The following is a 25,464-nucleotide window of genomic DNA, read 5'->3' on the forward strand; positions in this document are numbered from 1 at the left end:
AGGTAAAAGGGCGAGATGGGCACACACAGCATAACCCTTGAATATTGTCTCATTCTACGCCCGCTTTCTTTCTTTATATTCAATAAAAATATTCCTTTTCCTTCCTTTTCATTATTGAAAAAAATTACACTTTCTGACATTATTTTCTCAGAAAGAGAGCTCTTCCCCAATACAAAACCCTTTTTTTTCGTGACGTATGTATACATAACCCTTTTGGTAAACTCTTTCTCTACAATTAAAGTGAAAATAATTTACGACAAACTGTAAGTGTTCAGCAATTAAAAGGACATAAAAATCCTACTGTGATTTTTTTACGTTGTCTTTTTGGAGATAAAGTAACAAATTGCTTGATCTCCTATGGCATATTTATATTTTAGGTTTAGGTTTATATTTTAGGAATAAAAATTGCTCCTCATTAAATGTAAATAGATGGAATATGCCAGTTATCATATTAAATGTAGCTATATATGTAATGTATCAAATTGTAGCAATTTGTTCTTCTCAAAAAAAGAAAAAAATATTTTTACCTACAAACTTTTCTTAATAGATGAAGAATGAACCATTCAAAAAAATATATCGTCCGTTTTCGGATTAAATAAATTCATGCAATTATATCAAACATATAATCTCAATGTTTACTTGCTGTAAAAGCGGAATAATTTTAATGAAAAGTAATCGCGCTGCTTATGCAAGACAAAATGATATCTATTCGGAAAGGGTTAAATGTTACGTGCAATCACCGTTATCAGCGTCGCTTCTTGCGTTTTCTCTTCCTGCGAGAAGTCGTTACTCTTTCAGACGCAAAAGAAGTATATCTCCGCCCGTCAAAGAATTTCGATTGATTGGCACAGCCTTAATTAACGGAGCCGAAGGCGATGCGCAAACATCAACGTCGCGTCTCCGAAGTTATCTCTCGCAAAGGACTCATTACGTAAAATAACAGCGTAGGAATCTAATTTCTCAATTGCACAACCCCGACCGTGCACGTTGCTTCGCGCCGGTATTTGGCGAACTTTCTTTTTCCTCCGCGTCTCCTCCCTTCTCCACTGCTGGCTGATCGTGCTCCTCCTCTTCTACCTCTGGACATTCCATGACTCCCTGGTCGATTTCGCGCTGTCCATTGGAGAACGAGAATTGCGACAATTCGCCGTAAAGGTCCACTGGCCAGTTCACGAATTACCGGTTCGTTAATTCGTGCGCAAACGAGGATTACCGGAGGATCGAGCGGAGGAGGGATGCAGAAGAGTGTCAAGGACGGACACCGGGAACGACAATCACGGTAATCACGACCATCACGACGACGACGACGACGACGACGACGACGATGATGATAACGATGCTGCGTCGTTCTCTTGGTGAATACGGAAGAGCCCGAATGCCCGCGGGATTGTCGGCGCTTCCATTGGAAAATAGTACTCTCATTGCTGTCGCATCTGAGGATCGTGCTACATTGTGCAACGCGAGCCGCGCGTAACGGCCGCCTAGTATAAAACGCGTATATTACATAATGTTAATCGTGTCGCGGCACCGTCGTCGGCCTCCGCGCGATGATATAATAACGCGGGCACGAGCTCGCCGCGGTATCATCGGCCGTTAGGTTTTTGCTCATCAAACTGCCCGTCGTGCGCGTGTGTGAATACAAAATGAGCGGGTTAATCGTGACGCAAGAAGCAATTATAATAGTGGATCATAATTAACCGTAAGATTTTCCCCTGATAAAAATAATAGTCATCATAGACACATCACAGAATAGTAACCGAGTTCATTTCACACGTCATTTTTCGTAAACGCATCCCGTTGCTTTTCGAAATGTCCGTGTGCATTTTACTATTATTATTATAAACATTGTAGGATCCGACAAAATTGATCGTAAAAACTTGCAGAAATCTCTAAATTCGAAATGCTTATTATCAATTAATTTATTTATCCAAGCATTGACCACATGAAAAAGATATTTCATCTTGTGTCCTAATTACATTATTTAACAACACCTGCGTAATTAACACACGTTTTTATTCTCTTTCCGTCTCTTTTTTTTATAACGCTCCCAAAAACTCGCCCCAAGTCATATCAGGCTGCAACGTACGCAGCGCAGCCGGGACCGGAATGCACCCGATGATCCTTTACACCCCCTCGTAATTCCCCTCCGTTGGATCCCCCCAGAAACCGAACAAAAAGCGCGAGCGCGATTACACGGTTTGCCCGTCACGCGCCTCACACCGTGAGGGAGGGGAGGAAGAAGAAGAGAAGGAGGACTACGCCTCGTTGCTATAATAGTCTAGGCGGCTCTAGCGTAGGCTCGCCTAGCCCACAACACGCTCTACTATGTAGGTCAGGGCTGGTGCATTCAGCGACGCGCGCTGCTCTTCCTCTATGCACCGTTCGCGTATACCTACGACACACGCGGCGGCTCTCGTCTCCCGGTGCTGCTCGTTCCGTCTAACGGGTGTCGGAAAGAAATCATTGTCGTCGTCTCGATGGAATCTTTACCGTCTGTTCTCCGAGACTTTCAACTCGTCGATCCACAATTCATAAATCTACGTTAATTCCGGTGAAGTCGCCGCGGACAAATATGGGTTGAACGGAAATCTTCTTGTAGCCGAGGACTTTCAGTGCGCGCTGTTAATTCTTGCTAATTTTCATACAAACTTTCTCTCGGGCAATTGCCTTCGTGCAACCTTGTAACAACGAGACTAACGCGCGTTGCAATCAGTTTCTTGCGAGTTACAAACGAAAGTTGAACGATATTTGAATAAAATTGGGAGAGCAAGTCATAAATTTATAAATTGACGATTTTTTTTATATACTGCAAACTTGAGGGAAGATAGCGTGCTGATAATTTTGAAATCTACATCACGAGTTTGAGAGAACTTTTAACTCGTAGTTTAATTACTGAAAAATTTCCCGCGATAATAAACCGGTAATGAAAAATATGACAGCTTCGTGAAAAATTGATTTTCCACGAACGCAATGCAAAACTCCTGTTAGCAAGATAAATTTTCCAACATTGTATTTTCTGTCAATTTATTGGCACGTGAAATCTTATTTTGCAAAACGCTCGCAAAATCACGAGTATGCGTCCGATGAATTGCCACTTGTAATTTTCCAGCGCTGATTCGTTAAAAAAAAAAAAATCCTTTAGTAACGAATTTGTGCCCGCGGCGTGTATCGTGAACAATTGTAAAACAACAAAAGCGCGAATTCGTACAACTTGTTCGGGATCGGCTGGTTTCGTTCGTTTTTATTCCGACGACGCATTATTACCTCCCTATCGATCAGTCGACGTATAAAATTTGATGCGCGCTGGAAATTAATTGCGCATTCGTCGGCTGATTATTTTCCACTCGTGATTGCAGCCACTAGTTGGTAATTAATGCGCCGTTTGTGGGAGATATCGATCGCTCTACAGGGTGTCCCTTTCAAGCGTAGATAGTGCCGATAGGGCTTGTTAATTAGTCGCTCCGCGCACACGGCAAGAACGATCGATCTACGGGGTGTCCAATCATTCAAGTTCTATCCACGAACGCACGATCGATGCAAGGAAGATGTCCTACGGGCTTGCACAATCGTCGATCGATCGATACGATCGATACGAACGTTCATCTCCCGATTTGAGTGACTGATGGAACAGGATATCGTGCCACGATAAGAACCGCGAAGATATATTCTTGCCGTTACGGCTATTATCGGCCGCGTGACGATGATGCACCGTGGTGCAGTGCGTGATGCAAATCGCACGCATTCCGTGTCGAAGTGGGATAGTCATAATAAATGAACCTTGTGCGAAGAGCGCATTTGTCTCTAGCATCAATGTGTGAATCTACTTGGCTTTCTTTGTGGACTTGAGATTGACGAGGTCAAATACACTCTATGTATACAGTGATAATATAATTGCATACGTAACTTAATAATGCACAATAAATATATTATATATTCTGATGGAAAAGGTTATGTTCTCGCAAGAATTTAATTCGAAACTTCGACCTTTCGCGTAATATGATTCGGTTTCGAAAGATATTAAACTGAATTAATAAAGAATAAGGTGCAGCCGCGAGATATGCAGCTGCTTGGAACATTCGGTTTATATGTACACACGGCATATTTCGAATATCCCACGTTCTCAAAACGTTTTTACGGCTTCCTCCGCGTGAGTATCGAATTTCAATGATTCGAGAGGCGTAAAGAGAGTTCCGTTCACAGTCGAAACGTATAGGCGCGTCTCGTTTCTCCAGGTACAAACATAAAATTTACGTTTCCCCTTATTTAAATTTCGACATTTCCCTTTATTTCTTTTGGAGAATTTAGAAGAAGGGTAAGAAACTGAAAATTGCTAGCCCCATCCTTAACCGTAAATCTCTCAAACGCTAAACTGTTAATCTCTCGGTTAATCTTAATCCTTAAATGAGCGAATTTATTTCAGTGTTCGATTTAAAGCCGTTTTAAACTCGAAGAAAAATTCATTCAACAGGGAAACAATAAAAATTTAGCTGTTCTCAGAAATATTGCACGTATATCGAAGATATCCTTATCCATATACTCGAAAATTAAAACTTAATTATAATACTGGAACTTTATAGTTGTGACTTTAAAACGTACCGCGTCTATGACCGCGTTTCCTCTGATCAAATAGAATTTAGTCTCGTGGAACGCGAAATCGTGTTGTCGTCACTAATTTTCCTTTCTCCCCGTGGAACCATGTTGCATTTTCATGGCTGATCGCGCGTGCCAAGATCGCGGCACGGCCTCATAAGCGGGACACCCGGTAGACGAAGGTAAGCGTCGCCGTGCCAACGTTCCAATAACCACCCGTGAGCGCAAGGACAGTCTACCCCAGTTTTCCTATTGCGACCGCCTACAGCACGTCGTCCTTCACCCCCTCCGCGCCCTCCTGCCCGCGCGCGCTCGTCACCCTGCCGCCCTCTCCGCCCCCGATCCCCGCGGCGATTCCCTCCATCCCGACACCCGCCGCTCCTATTCTCGTGGACACACTCTCTTCCGGGCCGATCGGCGTGGAAAATGCCGCGGGAAATCGATCCCGGCCGGACGGAGCGGAAATTCGTGAGGCGTGAGACCGGGGTAAAAGGGTGGACCGAGAAAAGGGCGAGCGAGGGTGATCATCGTCCCTCTTCTTGGTCAAAGACGCAGGAAGAAGTTCTTGGTTTCAAGGAGGAGAGAGAAAAAGAGGCGTCGAAGCGGTCGACATTACCTTTCCCTCGGTGATTATAAAAAAAGGAATCTTCGCGGAGGCTGCAAAGACGACGCGGGTCGGTGACGCGGGTTAGCGGAGAGGAGCAAGAAGGGTGGAAACAGAGGCGCAGAGGCGGGAGTTGGACTATACGTATCGAGAAAAAGCCAGCCGCGGAGAATCACGGGAGAGCTTTTTTCGGCGAGCACAGAGGAAAGAGATGACGTCCGGAAAAAAAAGAGAAAGTTTGGAGAGGGTAGGTCTCCTCCTCTCTTCACCTTTTTTTCACCACGATCGAGGGCGGCGCGAGGGAAATTAAGCGTGCGAAGAGCGGCCGCGGGAGGGTCCGGATGTAGGTCAGTTTCGCGAACGCATTCGGGGATAATTTTAAATCGGTCACGCGCACCTGAGACCCGCGCGGCGCCCCCGATATTGACATCCTCTTGATCGTGTCTCTCGCTCTCGTGACTCGAGAAAGCTGTATGTTATTTCTTCTAAAGATCGTGTTTTATGTGATTAAGTTGTTTAGTTATCCGCGCTGTATAAGCGCTGTCGCAAATAACCGCTGATGGTAAGTCGAATCAAGTTCTACGCAAATTTTAATTAATAGATAAAGTAATCTACTGATGTTGCTGTTTCGCGAATGAAATTTCCTACGTCTACACCGGCAATTATAAATCTGCAACTTTCAATTTTCAACTTTCCACATTGCAGCCTCTTTGCAGCTCTTCGTTTTGCGCTGCTAACTTTCATCCCACGAGTACACAACCATTGACTTTCAAATCTGAATCTCGTCGTTCGTATCTTATCATTAGAACAATCTAGAAACGGGCGTATCTCAGAGAAGCAGCTTGGGCAACTCTATTATATCTAATAGCTTAATATGATTGAAAAGTATTTGATTATATTAAATATGTATTAATACTTCAAGCACGTATTTGTAAATGACAAATTTCTATAGAGATATAATTCGTCGCACGTCTCGTCAGACCGGTATTAAGTTTAACTAGGAAATGAATTTAATATCGGCGAGAGTAACGTTATTCCGAGTGACGGACGAAGGAAAGTCTCGCAATGCTGAATATAGGACACACTTGTCCTTTCTAGAAACGGCGGTAGACGCGTCGCTTTGTGGAGCCGGTGATACTTCAATCGCACCGAATCTGACAGTCGATCCACCGAAGGGGAGAAATCGCGTATTCTTCTCGACGATGCGACGTGCGAACAAGACGCGCGCGGTACACTGGCCGTCTGGAATTCGTAGAGCGGACAAAAAAAAGAGAGAGAGAGGGAAAGAGCGAGCAAGCTGCAGAGTACGCAGGAGGGTGCGCGCAGACAGGAAGCGAGTCCTTCCTTCCTTGGCGGGCCAATATCCTGAATCACAATGAGCTCGCGCGCTTCCTCGAACCATTAGCTATTTAAATACAAGCGCCGACGGCCATTCCATCTTCGCCGTCATCGCCGGTGGCGAGCGGCGCGGATGTTCTCCAACAATAATATACTTGGCATAGTCACAACGAATATTGAATACCGTTCAGGCATCTATGTTCCATAATCGATTATTATAGTGGCATCAATTTTACCATATTAAATAAATGATGTTCATGTATCATCCGCAATATTAGACGATATAATCATTTTCGTACGAGCTGTCTAGAACGAATCTGATCACAGTACAGAGAGTAGAAGGTAGATTAAAGAGGCAAAAAATCTCGATTGTCGGAAGGGCGTTAATTATGTAAAAGAAAAAAGGAGAGAAAATATATCCCCATCACATTTTACAAAATGAGGCGACAAACGAACGGGCGTCTATCATCAGAACATTCTCGAGACTGTATCAGGTTAACGACATCATCCGGCGATCTTCAGGGCGTGTCCGGACTCGTTTTCTTTTTTTTTCCCTCCTCCTCCTGCCTTGGACTGTGTAAAAGAAAAAGGGGATGAGGGGGAGAGAGATAGAGCTAAACCCCGTCGCTGATTAACCCTACGGTCGACAGACGTTGCTTTTCCCCCGGGAGGCGATCGAAGCATCTTCATTTCCTGATTAACTCGCCGAGCCGCTCGCAGCTTGTACGTTCCGAGAGAGGAGCGCAGCCGGAAGTAATTCGTCTTTCTCTCCGCGCGCTCTCGCGACCGGAGAGGAAGAGAGAAAAGTGACGCGAGGGGAAAAGACGTACGAAGAAGCAGGGAGAAGAATGGCTGGCACGAATTCGCTTCGAGTGATTTAAAGGCTGGAATTATCTTTTCCTCCCGTTCCTCTGCCCTCCACCTTTTCCTCGCCTGCTATTACGCGTCCCATCCTCCTTCGCCTTTTATCGAATTCTTCGCGTCGCGGACTATACCTTACGGTTCGCGATTTCAATCACATGCAGTCTTAACGGAACGACAATCGATTCGGCGGCCATGCATGCCATCCGGAAGCATTCGTTCAGAAAGATATAAACAACACCAGTCAACACATTAAGATAATCTCTCGAGAATTGTGCAAGTTGGTATTCATGAGCATCGGTATCCGTAACAAGTTGCGTTATTAAAATGTAAAAAACAATAGTAAGTATAAATCATTATACATATATGCCTTTACCTTGAAAAAAAATATATATACATATACACATACATATATATATTCATTTCAACAATTCATTTCAACAAAGATATCATTTTCAAACAAAAATTTTCCAAATCAATACAATTCTTAATTTTCGCAGTTATATTAATGTCACACGACATCATTCGCAACATTGTTTTAATCCTACATGTTTTATAATATATTATAGTTTATTATAAAATATATTATAATACATCACATATAATATTGTTTCAAATATTATACGACATTTCTAAAAGTCTAAATAATGGTAATTAATTACATAGAAATAATAATTTAAAAAAATAAAATATTCGTAAAATAGAAGCTTCATTTTAAAATAATTAACAAACTGGAACTAATAAACGGCACCTTAATCGTCCGAAATCGGAGCTGTCGCGCCGCTGTTATTATGCCAAGCGCTTTCGTAACTCGCACCGGGCGGGCAATCCGTAATTTCACTTTATCTGATTACGCGGCCGACTTATCGCTCGAGTACCCCGCGCTGGAGCGCGATAAAATAATTTCTACCGTCCTCTTCTCCCTGTACGCTTTCTTTCTCTACGCGCTGGCACACTTCTTACGCGCGCGATAATGATTTTATCTGATAACGCATTACATTTCGGCGTTACGGCGAATCGAGGGGACGCATGTTAACCGGGATTCGTTAAACCGGAGCAGGAAGTACGCGATGACTTTCGCGGAAACTGCCGAGACAACCTCGACTGGGGTGTGATTAATCTGCTCCCGCGTTCTCTCTGAAGGTCAAAATTGCAGAGAACATTAAATATATGATTGTTCAATTTCAAATATGCACTTCCTAAGAGCTTTATTTTATTCTCTTTCCTTCAATCTATCATGCATTTTTATTATTGTTTGAGAGCGTGGTAATGTGATCGGGAATCAAATGAAAAATCAACGCGAGATCATTCAATGATATAACATCTCTTTAACGAAATAAAAATGTAGCACAGATTAGTGGAAAATAATATTTATATGTGTATGAAAAACAGAGTAGACAAACAATCTGCGATCTATTTTGACCAACACGCGTTATGCGAGGCTGGCATTTTGGTCATATGCTTCGAAGATATTTTCGCGCAAAATGACATTTCAGTTAATAATCGAAAAATATGTTTTCAAAAGTCATGATTGCACTTGAGCGAAACGTAACTTTGCGAGCTAATTAGCAATTCAGATATACGAGAGCGACTCGTATTTCTGTATGTAATTTGAACGGCACAGAGGGCTTTCAAACCCGACGTTTTTTCGAATATTTCGGACTCTTCGCAAATGGTTCTGTCGTTGGAAGATTAATGATTGACAAACAATAACAGAAAGTGATTTCCGCTAATTCCAAATGACAAATGAGAACTGTTTATTATACATATTAGCTATTATTTCCTTTGCCTTAGTGTTTATGAAGCGTGTTTTCGTAATTAAGAAATAAAAGAGCATAAAAATTGTCGTTAAAAATATTATAATGATAGAAATACGAAGGGAATTACTTATAATTTCAAAGTTACACATATGTGATTAATATGTGATCTTCAAAGCATTAAAGCGTAATTAAAATCCGAAATTATTTATAATATTATATAATATGTAAAAATTTTGTGTAGAAATAAAGAATTTTAAAAGAAAAGATAATATGGAAATTGTGTGATCATATAGAAGAAATATGAATAAAAATATCCTTTAGAAATAGAAATGCGATGAATATCAAAGTGTACAATAAAGTCCGGATTAGCCGTATGTATGATAACAATTAGTATGTCAGGTATTTTCCAAACAACTGAATACGAATCTGTGATCAATTTAAACGTCTACTTGATTTATGAAAGTTTCTGACTATCATTTCATGTCTGTTGTATACAAAATAAATAATGTAGAGAGAAAAGCTACCGGTAAAAATTATCTATAGAAAAACGAGAGAAAAGCTCAATTGTAAATAACTGTTCGTGCTGTTACTTTCGTCATACACGTTTTAACCCTTGCCTTCCACGGAAAAAGGGTTAAGAAATTGCCGGAACGGTAGCTCATATAAAACTTTCTTATCCGAACAAAAAACAAAAATGTAAGGTAAACAAATATTTGAAATATTTGATAACCATAAATTTAAATGTAAACTATATTTTTTCTTTTTTATGTAGGTAATATGCGACTCAGTGATGATTTTTTCATCCGCTACTTTCGCAGACTCGTTTATGGCCAGATTCACACGGTTGTAAAGATCAAATGAAGCGACATAATTTCGATGATTAGTCCAACAAACTGTACTTTCCTTTTACTACCTGTCGGCAAATACTTAACCTTTCTTCCGTTTTTCGATGTCAAAAAAGCAAACTTCCTGCTGAGAAAAAAATGAATCGCCTCTAGGGAGATTGATGAAACAGATGGGTTAAAATAGGTTCACGTATTGTTATTAAGTTGACAAATGGATTTTAGAGCTTTATTCTCTTATTAAAGCAAAAGTATTCTTAAAAAAACCTTGTGTGTATTACCTTCCGAAAATTAAGAATGTTAAGAAACGAGACGAAATACAATACGAGACAATTTACTGAAACGAGACGAAATACAATACGAGGAAAAAGAGGAATAAGACAAGATAGATATTCATATTACAACATACAACATAACTAACTACAAAATGTAAGCAACCACAAATTATAGATACGATTAAAGAATATGCCTCCAATGTTACGTGATTAGAAGGAAAATGTAAAGATAGATTATAATAAATGAGCATGTATTTATTATTCCTAGAGTATTATAGCCATTACTAGTCCATTTTTTATCTACGAGTAGTTTGAGCAATTTAATACTGATTTTTCCTTAATAAAAATGTCAAGAAATTAATATTTTATAAACAATTAAAAATAAAATTTTTCGAAAAATTTTATGAATGCAGACGATAAAACCTTATAGTTATAATCTCATAAGTAAATTCTATTTTTAAAATGTTTAATATTAGAAATTAGAAAAAGGTGTAAAGAATGTTTTATATAATATAAATAATAAAAATCCTACATTAAGTGTTATTACATAATAATCGTATTTATTATTCGATATTGTTACGAGTTTGAATAAAAGGCATTGTTTCCTCAAAGAAGCGGATGTGACTACGCGATGTGACAAATTTTGGTCATCGAGCACTTGGCATTAATATTTGAGCAGAGTATTTCTTTCCTTTTTAATTTAACGTTCTTGCAAGCAATCTAAAGACAATATAACAAAATCCAGAAGCGTCACAGATATTGAGATGTTATTTTTCTGAGATTGTTTATAAAAGTACATCCGGTGGAGCCGAAAAGTAATACCGAAGTAATCCGGAGTAATCTCAAAGGAAGCCTCATCGAACATGAGTCGAGATGAATTGTACATGAGCGATACGCGAGGCTTTAATTTCGTTGGGGTTGGGGCAGGTCACAAGGTATTATCTGACCAGGCGCGAGTGAATGAGAGCGAGAAAGAGAGTGAGGGCGGCCTCGCGGAGTGATAACGATTGCGGGGCCGATTACTTGAAACGGGTCGACGAATATCTTTATTTCGCCGCTGCCGCTGCCGCCCGCGCCGCCGCCGCCGTCGTCGTCGTCGCCTTACGGAATGACCTTCGGCGGAGTGGCTTGCGTAATATTTTTATCGGCCGAAATTACGCACTGGCCCGACGAGTGCGTGCGCATTATTTCGGATCATACGCGCTCATACGATCGCGGCGATCGAAAAGCCGCCAATGAAGTACGAGTGACACAATAATTTTTTTTCGCGCGACGGTCAAAGTCGCTACGGGAAATACAAAAGAAGAGAGGGAGAGAGAAAGAGCGAGTGAGAACGTATATTTCATCAAGTCACGCGACGCGTTCAATAAATAAATTATCATTCGTCGAAAAGAGCTTCGCGTTTTAGTCTAATTCGAAGTGAACAAATAAAAGATACGCTATTGCCGTCATTAAGCTACCTTATCGCGGAAATGACACATTGTAACAATCATGAGTTACAAATGAATTGCTCTTATATGATAACATGAGAAAATTGTTTCTGTTAGATAGGTGTCAAAAAGGATATGCAGCATTCTGTATTTAACGTATAACGAAAATGTTTACGCTAGAAATGTAAAGATGTTATTGTAGGCGGTAATCGCACAACCTCGCGCACAACGGTCTTAACTTCTAATCCAATTCGCTGAGTAAACTTAAGCAGATTTTGTCAAGGATTTACCTTGCGGTAAAACTAGAAGAAGGACAATTAGAGAAATTTGTTATAACGTTAACATTTCCAAATTTTTAGAATTCAATAGAAAGTACTCTCCTTCTCTCTCCTTCCTCGACTCAAGAAAAAAAGAACGAATAATCTATATATTAGTCCCTATTCTAACATATTTAATCATTAAATGCGCAGCTTTGCACATATTCAAAGCGACTTTTCGATTCTCCAATGTACTCTCCCTTATAAAGTTCGAACTGAAAACGCGCGCACGGCTGCAAAGGGCTTTCTCTGGCCCTTTTGGCCCCAGAAGGACCTTCGCATCTATAAAGAATTCAAATTAGTAAAGAAGAATTTTTTAAATACTTTTTTTAGGATTCCTTAAACATGGCAGTCATTATTTTAAAAAATATTCAGACTGCTGCGAAAAATTGCGCATTTAAGGGCCTAACATCGTCGAGAAGAATGCAGAAAATTTCCCCGTTGACGCGATAATTGCGGTACGCGGATGGACGGAAAAAATATCGGGCAAAGCCTAACATCGATTTAGATCGTAACTCACGGTATCGTCTCATGAGGTTCTTCTTGTAGGGTTTGGTGCCGGGCGGCCTGGAGCGCGATCTCGTGCCGCCGCCGCCACCGCCGTCATCCTTTGTTTGTTGATTGTTATCGGAGCAAGAATCGTCGGAGTCCTCGGAGCAGGTCCGATCCTCCCGCTCCTGGCTGTACTCGGACGTGTTGGCGAAGCATCCCCGTAGCCTTAGCGCGGCCGCCTCGTTCCCGTAGTCGTCGACGGGCAGGTCCTTGCGCTCCCGCTGATCCTGCTCGTCCTTGTCCTCCCGCGTGAGCTCCGCGTAATCGCCGACGCGTACGCTCAGATCCAACGGTTGATCCTCGAGCATGGTTTTCCGTGGCTCTCTCGCGGCGCGAAGAAGCCCGTTCTCTTTCTCACTCTCTCTCTCTTTCTCTCGCTCTCTCTCCTCTGTTCTTCTCTCTTTCCGAATCTCTTCCGGCGATCGACAAGATCCACCACCTCCTCCACCTTCGCACTACCAGGACACTTGGTGCGGCATCCCGCGATTCCTTTATCCTTTCTCAGTATCCCCGAACAGGGCGCACTTCTTTCGTTGACAGACTTTACATTGCACTTTCGCGGGGATTCTCTCCCCGCTGCCGCGGCGCGATGTCACTGCGGGATGTCCTTCGAATCCTCCTCCTTTCGAGGAAGCGCTTGTCCTCCCACTCCCGGAAAACGGGCGCGATGATAATGACCGGCGCGGGTCCGAGCGCACTTCGCGCGTTACACTTCCGGTTTCGCGCTCTTATCGGTTTGGATTATCTTCTGTCGCGTCGCGGTCGACGGTGAGACAGTAGCCAGGGGAGGGAAAGAGAACGAGGTAGACAGACGATAGAGAGAGAAAACGTGTACGTAGAGACCAAATGTAAGATCTTATCGGTTTAATATCTGACACGCTCCAAAAATGCCACACGAGCTGTCAACAACGAGGCAACCTGGCAGGTTTAAGCGCCTCTCAAACGAAGAATGTACGATCGCGCGGAGGAAAGCAGGACGGAGGGAGATCCTCGCGGCGATCCGAGTTCCACGGCCTTTTCCGGGATGCCGGGAGAGAGACACGTTCCGCGCGTTTCCGATGACTCAACGCTGTCAGAGCACTCTCACCTCTCTCGCGGAACGTTCGACACCCACAGCTCGACGATCGACCGGCTGTCGGAAGAGGGAGGGGGGGGTGGAGGAAAACAGGCCGTCGAGTTTTCACGGTCGCGCGAAAGACGAGATCGTTCACTCCGGCGCGACGCGGCGGTAAATTCGTCGGCTCGGATCGCGTTCTCACTAATACTGGTCCCCCCCGGCGAGATACCACGCGGTATCACTCTATGTCCCCGACGACCCCCGTCGTCGCAGTCGTATCCGTATTATCGTTGTCCTCCAAAAGGGGAGAAGAGTCGGGTGACGAGAGGAGGGAAAGAGACGCGGTGTGACGCGAGACTCGAACCTGTCTCGGTGGAGCGTTAAACCGCGTTCTCCTGCACCGTGGCTACGGTCGCCGGTGGCACACTGACTGAGTCGGAACCGGGGTAGCCCGCTAGTCCGGAGTCTCGTTCACTCTCCAGACTCACACACTCCGACTCCACTCCACTGCCGGACTGTCTCGCTCGCGCACGTCACTCGCGCCAGTCGCGCCGCGCGCCGTGCCCGCCGCTCGGCCCTCTCCGTCGCCCGGCTTCGGCGACGCTCGGCTCCGCCGTCCCGACGCTCCGCGCGGCGCTCGCCGCTCGCCGCGAAGAGGAAGAGGAGAGAGGCGGCAGTCGGCGATGCGGCGCGGCGGCGGTCGCACGTACACGCCGGCGAATTTACCATTACACGCGCGCACGGCGTGGCGCGGGATATGCGTGGATGCGTAGCCTACCGCAATGTCGGATCCCGTGACGCCCTCCCTGCATAACAACGTCGACGACGACGGCGGCGCGGCGCGGCCGGCGGCGGCTCGGTCCCGCTTGCTCTCTCGGCCTCTAATAATAAATGCCTCTCTTTCTCTTTCTCTCTCTCTCTCTTTCTGTTTCTCCCTTTTTCCTCGTTCACTCGCGCTCTTTCGGCCGCTCTCCTATATCGTCATCGCGAGGGAAAAGCTATTTTTCCGTCTATTGGAATAGGACGCACAAACTCGGCTTGGGTGCTGACGCACCCATGCCTCGCGTGACATTAACCTTCGATCGTCGACGTCGGGAGAAATACGAGTAGTTTTGGATCTCAAAATAAGCTCGAATAAAACAAGTGAAGCAAATAACGGAGGCGCTTATTATGTTTTACGAGATAAAGCATCTGGTAAAATATTGAAATAAAATGACAGAGTACAGTTGATTACATATTAATATCAATTGCAAATATAACAAATAGCTTGTGTGGCATGTACAAACAGCAAATACATGTATGAAAAACGGGTGTACGCGGACGTATACGTCTCGCTTGGCTTTAGAATAAGTACCATAAATTATACGGATACTTTTTCGTTTTTAAATTAGAATATGACTGATTAGTATTAAAAAAATAGAGTATCAATAATTTTAAAAGATACATCAAATTTTATTCATCATAAGAAATTATATTCTTCCAAATAAAATTATTTTACCGCTTACACTCATATAAGCTGTTTAATAATTCCATTTTAGAGAAATATTATAAGAATATAACTTCTGTGTATATACAATAAATATCTAGAAATATGGTAGTAAGCCACACTTGATTAAAAATACATTAATTCTGAGTATTAATCAATAAGTTTTTAGTTTAAAGTTGCCAAGATTTTCAAAATTGGAAATTAAAGATAGTCTAGCTAAATTCGCTAAAGAAATGCTCCAAATTCGTCGAAGAGCTTGGCAATGTGTTCTGTACGTCACGATACGCTTTACACAAAAAAAAATTCGCCGCGTCTCGGTGCATAACGTAAATACTCGAAAACGTGATCGAGCGCGGTCTATTTTCGCGCGGACCATCTCCCCGTGTCGCCAGACGCCAGCGGCGAACGTCGCGTCGCGTCGCAGGCAGAAAGTCCGGCACGGTCCGGCTCTCTCGGCTCGCGCGAGCCCCTGACATTGTTTCCGCCTGTCGCGGAGAGCGGGGCCCGCCGTCGTCGCAGGAAGAGGAGAGCACGGGAATGCGAGTGCGAGCGCGGGCCGCGGTGCGATGCGGCGCGGCGCGGTACGCCCCGCGGTATGGGTGAACGTGCGTGGCGAGGTCGCCGGGAGAAGGAACTCTTCCAATCCGGCCGCTGCAGCCGCAGTAAACACAGGTGCTGCAACTGCGCCGCGTGCAACGGAGATATGCGAGTCGAATTTCGACGCGGTGACGTTTCGTAACGCCGCCGCGATCGGTCGGTCGGTCGGCCTCCCGTCTCGACGGCGACTCGCTTTCGTTCACCGAAAAAAAAGCGGCCGAGCGTAGGCGCAAGGCGTTACAGAAAATAATCCTTTCCTCATGCGGGAGTAAGATAAATCAAACGTCAATCGCGAGTAGGATAATAGAATGCGCCGACGCGACGACTCGAAATAAATTTAATTAGCATGATCTAATGATCCAAAACCGACAGTTTCTTTGAATACCTTAGCCATCGCCCATCGTGTATCACTTTATTCACATTTCATGTGGAATCGATACGATGACAATGGATTCTTCGCTATTGAATTCCTAGTATCAAATTATATTCAAATTATATATTTTATGATTTCAGATGTTGCACGATATAGATTTTGAATCAGTGCATAAACATCTGTATATAAAAAGAGATCAATTTATAACACGTGTTTATTTTGGATTATGCATTAATCGAGCGGATGCAACTTTTTTCAATTTTTATGTTACTTTATTAGTAGTAAAAGATGGGGATTTTTAATGAGAAACTTTAACATGTGCAATTGTATTAGCAAATATTTTTGCTTCAACGTTAATTTAATATTGAAAATTTTAAAAATTAAAATTGAAAACTTCACTGTTAAATTCGTAGTATCAAACTATACTCATTGTCAATTTGAGTCGTATTTAACCATTCCTATAGATCGCCACTGTTCTCATTTAATATGTCGTTAATTTAACTAAACCAATGAATTCAAAATAATACTATTTTGTGTTAAAATCTATTTCGACGCCATGGTAGTTAAAAATAATAAAATGTTATTTGACTCAAATATTGGTTTAAATTCCATCCTTTAATATTTAACAGTGCTGGAATACTTTTTGCGCGCAATATTATTTCTCGTCCGAATCAAAGATAATCTTTCGTATATTTTTCCAATTCATTTTTCATAAAAAACATTTTCTGCGACTCGATCGATGATTATACAGGAACGTTTTGTAGAGCGGTATTTTCTCGGACACACGTATGGCTAGACCGCGCGATTTCTCGCGGGGCGAACTTTTGCGCGTCGCCGATAGTATATAAATCGTTCGGATTATCGGCGACCGCTTATCGGTCGACCATCTCTCGTTTCCCAGCGACACCAAGGTCTCGTGTACTCACGTGCGTGCGCGTGTACAAGGACCCGGCGGGCCTAGAATCCAGCGAGCGAAGAAGAGTGCGCGCGATATCGCGAGACGCGGCCGGCGCGGCGTTCGATAGATCGTGATAGACCGCGAATTATTGGCCTGATGGAGTGCGAGGCACCGTCGCCGGAGGCGTAGCCGGAGGACAATGAAACCAGCGCCCGCTTCCCAGAACGCGTCGCGTCATTCTCAAAAGGATTTCCTTGACGAGAACGCTGCTCTCCGTCGCGATGCCGTCTATGACGCGTGACATCCAAACAAGTTCTCGTCGCGATCCAGCTCTTATAAATAAAAAAAAGAAGAAAAACACACAAGACGAACGAATGGCATTAAAATTTACATACCTGGAGCAAAGATTGAATATTAGAGAAATCGTATACTCGGCAACTAAATGGAAATAAGCAAACTCAAAGTAGAAACAAAGATAATCTAACCAACTGCGTCGATGTTTAATATCCAAAATCGGCATAATATTTTAGCAAATTTAGATTTCTGTGTTTTGCGCGCGAATTTTGTCTGTGTTTTTTTTTGTATGCAATGGAAACACAGCAGATGCCATGTATTTTTTATACCTATTTTATTCCAACTACAGTTAATTTGTGACCTACTTCTAGGTAACTTTTAGATAAAATTTTGAGTTTATATTTCAAAATATCATGTCCTGGAGAAAGTATAGCGATCAATAAGTGACCGTGCCAACAAGGAGTATCAATTCAGTAAAGCGCTCAATTTCTCAAATAAAACTCCAGTTGCATATGCTAAAATAAATGCAAGATATAAAAATGGATTTTCAAATACTTCCACGGTTGCAAAATTTTCAATATTGATTTAACGTTAGAGCAAACACATTTGCTAATATAATCAAATAGCATGTAAAAAATTTTCATAAAAAATCCCATCTTTTGCCATTAAATGATATAAAAAACTAAAAAAATTACATGATCGATTAATGCATAATCTCAAATAAACACGTGTTATAAAATGAGATCTCTTTTATATGTATATCGATATTTACGCACTGATTCAACATCCGTATCATGCAATATGTAAAATTATAAAATATATTATTTTCTTTAAATGTATAATATCCATTCATGTAAGAAATGATATAATGTTTCACTTGAAACACCATGGCTGCGTTTCGATATTCACTGCCAGTACTAATAATAGTACTAAAGTAATAATAGTATACGTGACGTAAACTATAGATTTTCAGTACTGGCAGTGAATATCGAAACTTAGCCCATATCGCATCGAGAAGAAGAAATGCTGTTCCACGACAAGGAGAAAAAAAAGGAAAGAACAAATAATATTTTCCGATATACGTGTTGTCGATCGTGCTGTCACGGCGTTTTCCTTAGAGGATGAACTCATCGATCGAGCCGTTGTCGTACCGGACACGACAAATAGCCTGAAAGTTTTATCACGGTTTGCACAACGTGGCGCGATGCAACGCGTGTGTTAAATGCCACATTCATGCGAAAGCCCGTGACGAATCGCTTTTAAGGATCGATCGATCGAACTAGCAATTCAATCGCAGAAGTGCGTTGCTGTAATTCTTTCAACGTTTTAATTCGATATGCTGGATGTCTTAAAATTCGCGATATGTCGTCATATAACAATTAGAACAATTGCTGCATAATCTAAAATACATCATATTGAGAAAACTGCAGTATCTTTTTTCAACATTGAATGTGTATGTTTATATTTGTTTGTTTGAATAATTAAAGCTCGAATTAAAAAATAGTGAAAGCAAGAATTACTAACTTATTATTATTATTATTAACTTTGTAAATCTTGCGATTTTATTTCCCGCAATTATTGGCAGCAGAGAGTTGCTCAAGAGAGCAACGTATTTACGGCGGCTTTTCGCGACGCAAAGCGAAGTCCCGCGCCAGAATGGCGAGAGACATCTGCATTAAAGGGTTCCGTATGTATGTAGAAACTGACGTTACTATCCTCGATTTGTCGTTCCTCTCCGCAACGGGGCAGAGCCACGCCACATCGACAGGGGACCGGCACCGAGTTATTTTAGCGCAAAAACGGCCTACGCTGCCGACCCGGGAGAGAAAATCTCGTAACTCTCGCCGATCTCGAAACAACCGATCCAGGAAAACCGCGATTTCTAATCCATCATTAGATCCGTTACGACGTATTCATCTAACGCGACCCATCTAACAATAACTCACTCTCCTTTACGGTTTCGATCAATTTTTTATACATTGTGAAATAATTCAAAGGATACAGAGTAATGAAAAAAAAGGAGAATAATTTAAAATAATATACGAGCTTTCATTTTGCTATTTATATATATTTTATATGTATTTTATTATTTAGTTTATTATTTGATTAGAAAAAGAAAACATAAAAAGTTTTATTAAAATATTTAATAAATATTCATCTATATTTCTTGGAATTTATGAATAATTTTAAATGTTCTAAAAATCATGCCTTTTACAAATATGCTCGTATTAAATTTCGGAGACTGTTTTGACGGAAATAGCTCATATAAGATATAACATAACAATAGTTTGAAACATTTTTTCAATAGGAGTATACTTTTCAAGTATAATAAATGTAGTAAATGATATACGCTATGTATCATTTTCTATCATTTATAAAAAGATTTCCATTCCAAATGACGTATCAAAATAAGATTATATTAATGCTACTCAAAACTATCGACAGTGAAATTCAAAACTATTTCTCTAAATGCTATTTTTTTTTTTCGTTATGGAACGTCATAAATTCGCCAATAGAATGCTCGGCTTTAATAAAACGCCGCGGAAGAATGGTCACATTTATTTTTCGCCAGCTAATTCGGTAATATATGACCGAGTGACCTAAAAACTTTACGACGGTATCTTCATCAGTCCCGAGACGTCCAACGAGAGACGATAACTCGTAATTACGACAAAGGATATGTCGGCTCCGTGTGTTAAAAATTGTATAGCACGCTGGTCCAAGTGTGTGTGATTTAATCCTTTCCGGTCAATTGGTATATAAGAGTGTATTATATCTCACCATCTTCCCCACGAAGTTAGGTAGTGCAACAGGTGTACTATCTGTTCGTAAACGTGTCTCTCTCCGGAATCTCTCCGCAAACGAACCAATTACGTGTAATTTACGCCTCTCATATAAATTAGCCAACATTTTTGCACAAGTTGCAAGATCTGTCAAAGTTAATAATATGTAATTGCTACTCAAAGTATGCATGATGTTTTGATCCACGCGCGCGTCGTATACTTTCCTATTTGCTTTTTCAAAGCTGGAAAAATTATAACCATTAAATAAATAAAAATTCTAATAGATTTTATTTCACTTTTCATTTTTTCACTGCTATTTGCGTTTATCTTCCATATTCCTGTATTAATTAATTTGTTTATTTATTTATTTAACGATTTATTTTATTAGTGATCTATTTATTTAACAATAATCTTTCGATAGTCAACTAAGGATAATTATATGAATTATATACGGAGCCGCACACATGCGTAACGTATCTGTTAATTATTATTTATCGCAATCGTGGTAACTGCGGTAGCCATCACTTGCCTCAATTTTCTGCATGTAAGCGTCACGTTCTCTTTCTTCGACTTTCTACGTCGAGCGCCGTCAACCTTTCCAATTGTCATCTCAATCTCCTTGTCTTGCTCGTCGATATCGAAGAAGAGCTTCCTCATAATATAACACTATTTTTGAATCGCAGGAAAACTTTCGTTATGTACAATTTTAACAATTTATCTTTGTAAGTAACATCGATTCCCACGACGCAAAATAAAAGAAAAATATAATTTTTTTATTTATAACTATAAGTTCTCTTAAAATTTCTTTTTTACACTTTTTTGTAACTTCGCTGTCTCTAAATTAAAATCCTCTTTTATTCCATACGCTAAAAATCAGAAAGTATACACAAAAATGCTATATTCAACCGAAATGTTCTACAAGACAGCGCAGCATGGTGTTGCGCGAAATTTTCAGAAAATCACGAGCTTTCATGGACATGAGCCGGTAAATTGCACATGGCGGTGGAGAAAGATACTTTGATACATTAGCCAACGATGCCGCGAAACAGTGCGCGTGCACCGCCGAAGAAAGTGTATCCCGTCTCGTTCTTTTCTCGTCCGTCACAACCCGCGCCTCCTCCGCAGCCCCGTAATTAATATCTGGTGTGGCGATTCGATTAAACGGCTTATTACCAGAGAAAGAATTAACACGAAATGCCAACATGCACGCGGCTCTCGATAATTGCAGCCACTCTCGCCACACGAGAGGATGTAGTTCGAAAAAAATCTCACTGCTGCGATGCTTGTGTGTAGTTTTCAAAACAATCCTGTAAAATCCATTATCGATTGTGCAAAAATAATCAGCGAATTATTCGTCGATGAATACTGGGAAAATTCAAAAAAATAATTACGGTTTCCAAAACTCAAGTTTTCTTAAAAAAAGAAAGAAAAAAAATTTAAACTACATCAGCTTCATCGTTATTAAATATTGAAAACAGAATATCTTTTCATTTAAATTAAAAAGAAAATTTAATTATTCGTGTTCCATTAATTATTAAAATAATATGGACTGAATAAAATCGTAGTTTTGATTTAATATTAACACGAATGATAATTTAATTAATTAATTAGAGATAGTGAAAGTATAAATATTATATATAAAGTGTTATTATATTTTTTTAGATAGGTCGATAAAATAGTAGACAATCATCCGTTATAATTAAAAACTAACAGGCGTCGAAAACGATGCACTGAGAGTTTAGTTTCTCTAAATATTGCGTGATTCTCGTTAGCCTCGTCGGCATGGAAGCGCCTTTAATTTTTCACTATTCTTGCGGGAAGGTGAAAAGAGAGGAGGAAGAGATATTAACTGGTGATTCAGGCCGAGACTAACGCGCACTTTTCCTCAACACGTTTCTCCCCGACGCGGATGATTTCCTCTTCTACGAGTCCTTTTTCTGCCTCTCGTCATTTGATGATTCAGAGCAAAAGGGTAAGTTAGAGATTTCTCTATAGAGATATCATTAAAGATCTGAACCACTTCCACCGACTATTTTAGCTCCAAGTATCGGTATATGGAGAGAGTATATAATAAAGATAATTTTATCCCATAAATATAAAAATCAATTTATAATAATTTTAAATCTCGTCTACACAGATTTTCAATGTACATTAATTGCTTTAAACATTTTGATTTTGCGTCGCAAAAATTTTTCTATCTTGACTTAATTAGAACCTAATCGTTATAAATGTCGATTTAAAGCAAATATCAATATGCCTCGTTAAGATGAACCATCCTGAGATTAGCATCGGAAGCAGCATCGAGAGTGCGCGCGGCGGATGAGCCCGAAGGTGCCAGAACCGTGAAGAAACCTCCTCTCGCGATCGAGACTCGTCAAGGACACGAGGGTGCGGATCTGAGGCGCGTAGTTGCGCGCATCGTGCGCCACGTTTTCCTCTTCGCTACGAAAATCGCCCTAACCGAGTAAGAGAAAGAAAAGTTGTAGCGAAATCGCGTTCCACATAACAACAGCCGGAAAATTTTCCTGCCGCCGCTATCTTTCTACATGAAAAGCACCGTTGAATTGCAGGTGCATATGGGAACATTTATGAGCTACCTTTCCCCCTCTGTACGTAAAGATTATCTCTTTCGGATTTAGCGCAAATGTTAAAATTATTTTAAGATGTGCACAAGATTTGACACTTCAATGAACAACAAATCAACATGTACATAATAATCGCAGCAATCGCGTAGTAATCGTAAACTGGATACATCGCAACATATATTTTTTGCCCACAAGAATGTACTCTTTTCATAAGTGGATTCTCACAATTTAGATGTAATTAAAGCAGGCACGTCTATCATCGACATCGTCCTTCGTCGACGCGCCACGATTGTCGTAGGAATCCGGGAGTCCTCGGTGCTGGTTGCATGGATAAGACCTCTCGTCCTGCGAAGCGTGGCGCGTGTTCGACGTGCAGTCACGAGGAGGTGCCAGAAACCGTGAAGCAGTCCCCATGCATGCGACTTTCCAAGGACATACGTCGAAGTAGAAGAAGAAGACGACGAAGAAGAAGAAGGAGAGGCGACGATGGAGGAGGTGGAGGAGGGGGCGATTCAGGCGAAGGAGGAAGGGTAGAACGGCGAAGTAAGAGAAGAAGAAGAATCCCCTCGCGCGGCTCACGTCCGCGAGAACCGGAAAGATTCCCTCGATCCGCTACGAACGGCTTCCAAGGTCCGCGATCCGTATTCCAGCGAGACCAACACATGCGAGCGCGCCGTATTCACGCGGGCACGCACGCACGCACGCACGCATGCACGCACGCACGTCTCGGACGCACGTCCGGCCGCGAGGTTATTGTTTAAAACGTTCCCCTTTATTGTGTCTACAATGTGCTCGGTCGCACGCGGCCGGAACGACCGGAGGGCCTTCTTCTCCTTCTCCTCTTTTACTTTCTTGGTGCATGTTGCTAAATATGCCTTTTGCAATTCTTTCGGTTATGCCGCGTTCCTCCGTTCTCGTCTTCGGTCGGTTGATTAGCGGTCGGGATCGACCGTGTCATCGTGCGAGATCTATCTCGGTTAGAAAGCATTGTATGGGGTAGCGCACTCGGTTCGCGCACGCGATTTTGATTTTAGCAATGAATTCCCTCTTATCAAGCTGAAGTGGATTTTTCCTCGTCGATTTGCATCATACCTGCTAATCTTAACGTAACTTTCGATCAAAATAATCTCGCGGAAATAGATAGTGTTGTTATCACCGTAACGTTATCGTTCAATTTATATCAGCTTGTAGCAATATTGTATATACTATCTATACGTTTATGCATTTTCATACTTCAAATAATTCCCTTAACATCTAAGAAAAATGCATTCCTTAACACAATTAAAGAATTTTTTTAATGAAAATATTGAATAATTATTTTCATTATACTTAAAGTTGGTCATATTAAATTACAAGTAAGAAACCTTAAACATCGATCACAGAGAAGTTAAAGCTTTCCAGAACGTAATAAATGTCAAAGCTGTCTCCAAAAATAAGCTGCCTTTAATTAAAATTCGAAATTGGAATACAATATTCTTTATTAAATTAATCTTGAAGAACGACCTTATTAAATGTATCATTAGGTTTTGTCCTATAATAGGATTCTATTTCAAGAATCCTATTTCCAATACTTTCAAAATGTATCCTAAAAATCGTATTCGATATTTTCCATATGATTTCCCTGTGAAATGTACATAATTATGCTTCCCATTTATAAATTAAACACATTATTATATTTTCATTCTATATTTGCTTTCTATTCGTGTGCTTCCAAGTTATTAATAAAAACAAAAAATTTCGGACACTTTCATTTCCCTCCCGAATATAATTCTAAATTAGCGTGACATTAATTGATTTAGGAGCGTAGCACCGCGAGGGCATTTCTCGATCGAGTTTTATTACGCGTGTCGCCGCGTTCTCGTATTGAAGTTATCGATCTCGATCGACTTCCTCGCTTCTGCGAACTCTTTTTCGGTATATACGTTCGATCTTTTGCGGGACGTCGATCGCAAGACGCAACGCGGATACCTTCGAAACACGTTTATTGTGTCTACCAGAGAGAGTTAGCCGCGTTGAGACTGTACACGCGGCTTGGCACAGCTCCACCGACGTGCACAGCCGCAACCCGGGACGCAACATGGTTGCACTTTCGTTCTCCCTATTCGTCGACAAGAGACGTCGAATCGCCTTTCGATTCGAGGCAACCGGAGGATTATCGAATCGCGCGGATAAAAGTGAAGCGGACGGCTCTTCGCTTCGAAAACATCGGTGTGAAGATTCGAGCAATTTAGCTGCCAGTGGAAAGTTCTCGGTATTCTCTCGCCTTGTTTTTCAAGACTCAATAGATTCAACAGTAACGTCTCTCTCTCTTTCTCTCTCTCTTGATAAGCATAAAAAAGTGCTGGAAACTTTCCGTCGCAATGCACGATATTTAATTGTTCAAATCTGTTCCAGCAGTAAAATGTACACCGTTTCTCAATTTCTCCGTGGGTTTCATATAAGTGATCGCACATTTTCGTCATAAAGCTTTGTACCTAAAAGTTTAAATTTTAAATCTTGTATGTTTGTCTGTCGTTGCGGTCGCAATATACCCCAGTGCTTTATCATAGTTGGAAATTGTAACAAAACCGCAGCAACGTACAATTCGAGCTTCGAGATTTTCAAAGGAAGATGTGCCACGCCAGGAACGATTACGCTAATTCTACATTCCCGACGAGGAATCCATCGTCTCTTCGAGAAACGCACGTCGTGCGGAGAGTCGCACTGCCCAAAGATCGTGTCGTATCTCCTTTTTCTCGAAGGGGGACAGGAGACGCGAGGAGACACGGACACGCGCTTGCGGGGCACACACGCGCACACGTAGATCCGTGTGGCACGTATAC

General features: G+C 41.6%; 1 protein-coding gene across 6 annotated transcripts in view; it reads right to left on the reverse strand.

Annotated features, from left to right (window-relative positions):
- The window catches only part of LOC112458587 (ecdysone-induced protein 74EF), a 187,510-nt gene that overhangs the window by 49,680 nt on the left and 112,366 nt on the right, over nucleotides 1-25,464 (reverse strand). Inside the window, exon 1 of one of the 6 annotated variants that reach the window (XM_025022301.1) lies at nucleotides 12,538-14,123. The exons of the other annotated variants lie outside the window; for them this stretch is intronic. Coding sequence (XP_024878069.1) covers nucleotides 12,538-12,877 — 340 coding nt within the window. The 5' untranslated portion in view covers nucleotides 12,878-14,123. Of the gene's footprint in view, nucleotides 1-12,537; nucleotides 14,124-25,464 lie in introns of those variants that run through there. 6 annotated transcript variants of the gene reach the window in all.

Source organism: Temnothorax curvispinosus, unplaced genomic scaffold (genome assembly GCF_003070985.1).
Source record: "Temnothorax curvispinosus isolate PA1 unplaced genomic scaffold, ASM307098v1 QBEX01009010.1, whole genome shotgun sequence".
Classification (NCBI taxonomy): domain Eukaryota; kingdom Metazoa; phylum Arthropoda; class Insecta; order Hymenoptera; family Formicidae; genus Temnothorax; species Temnothorax curvispinosus.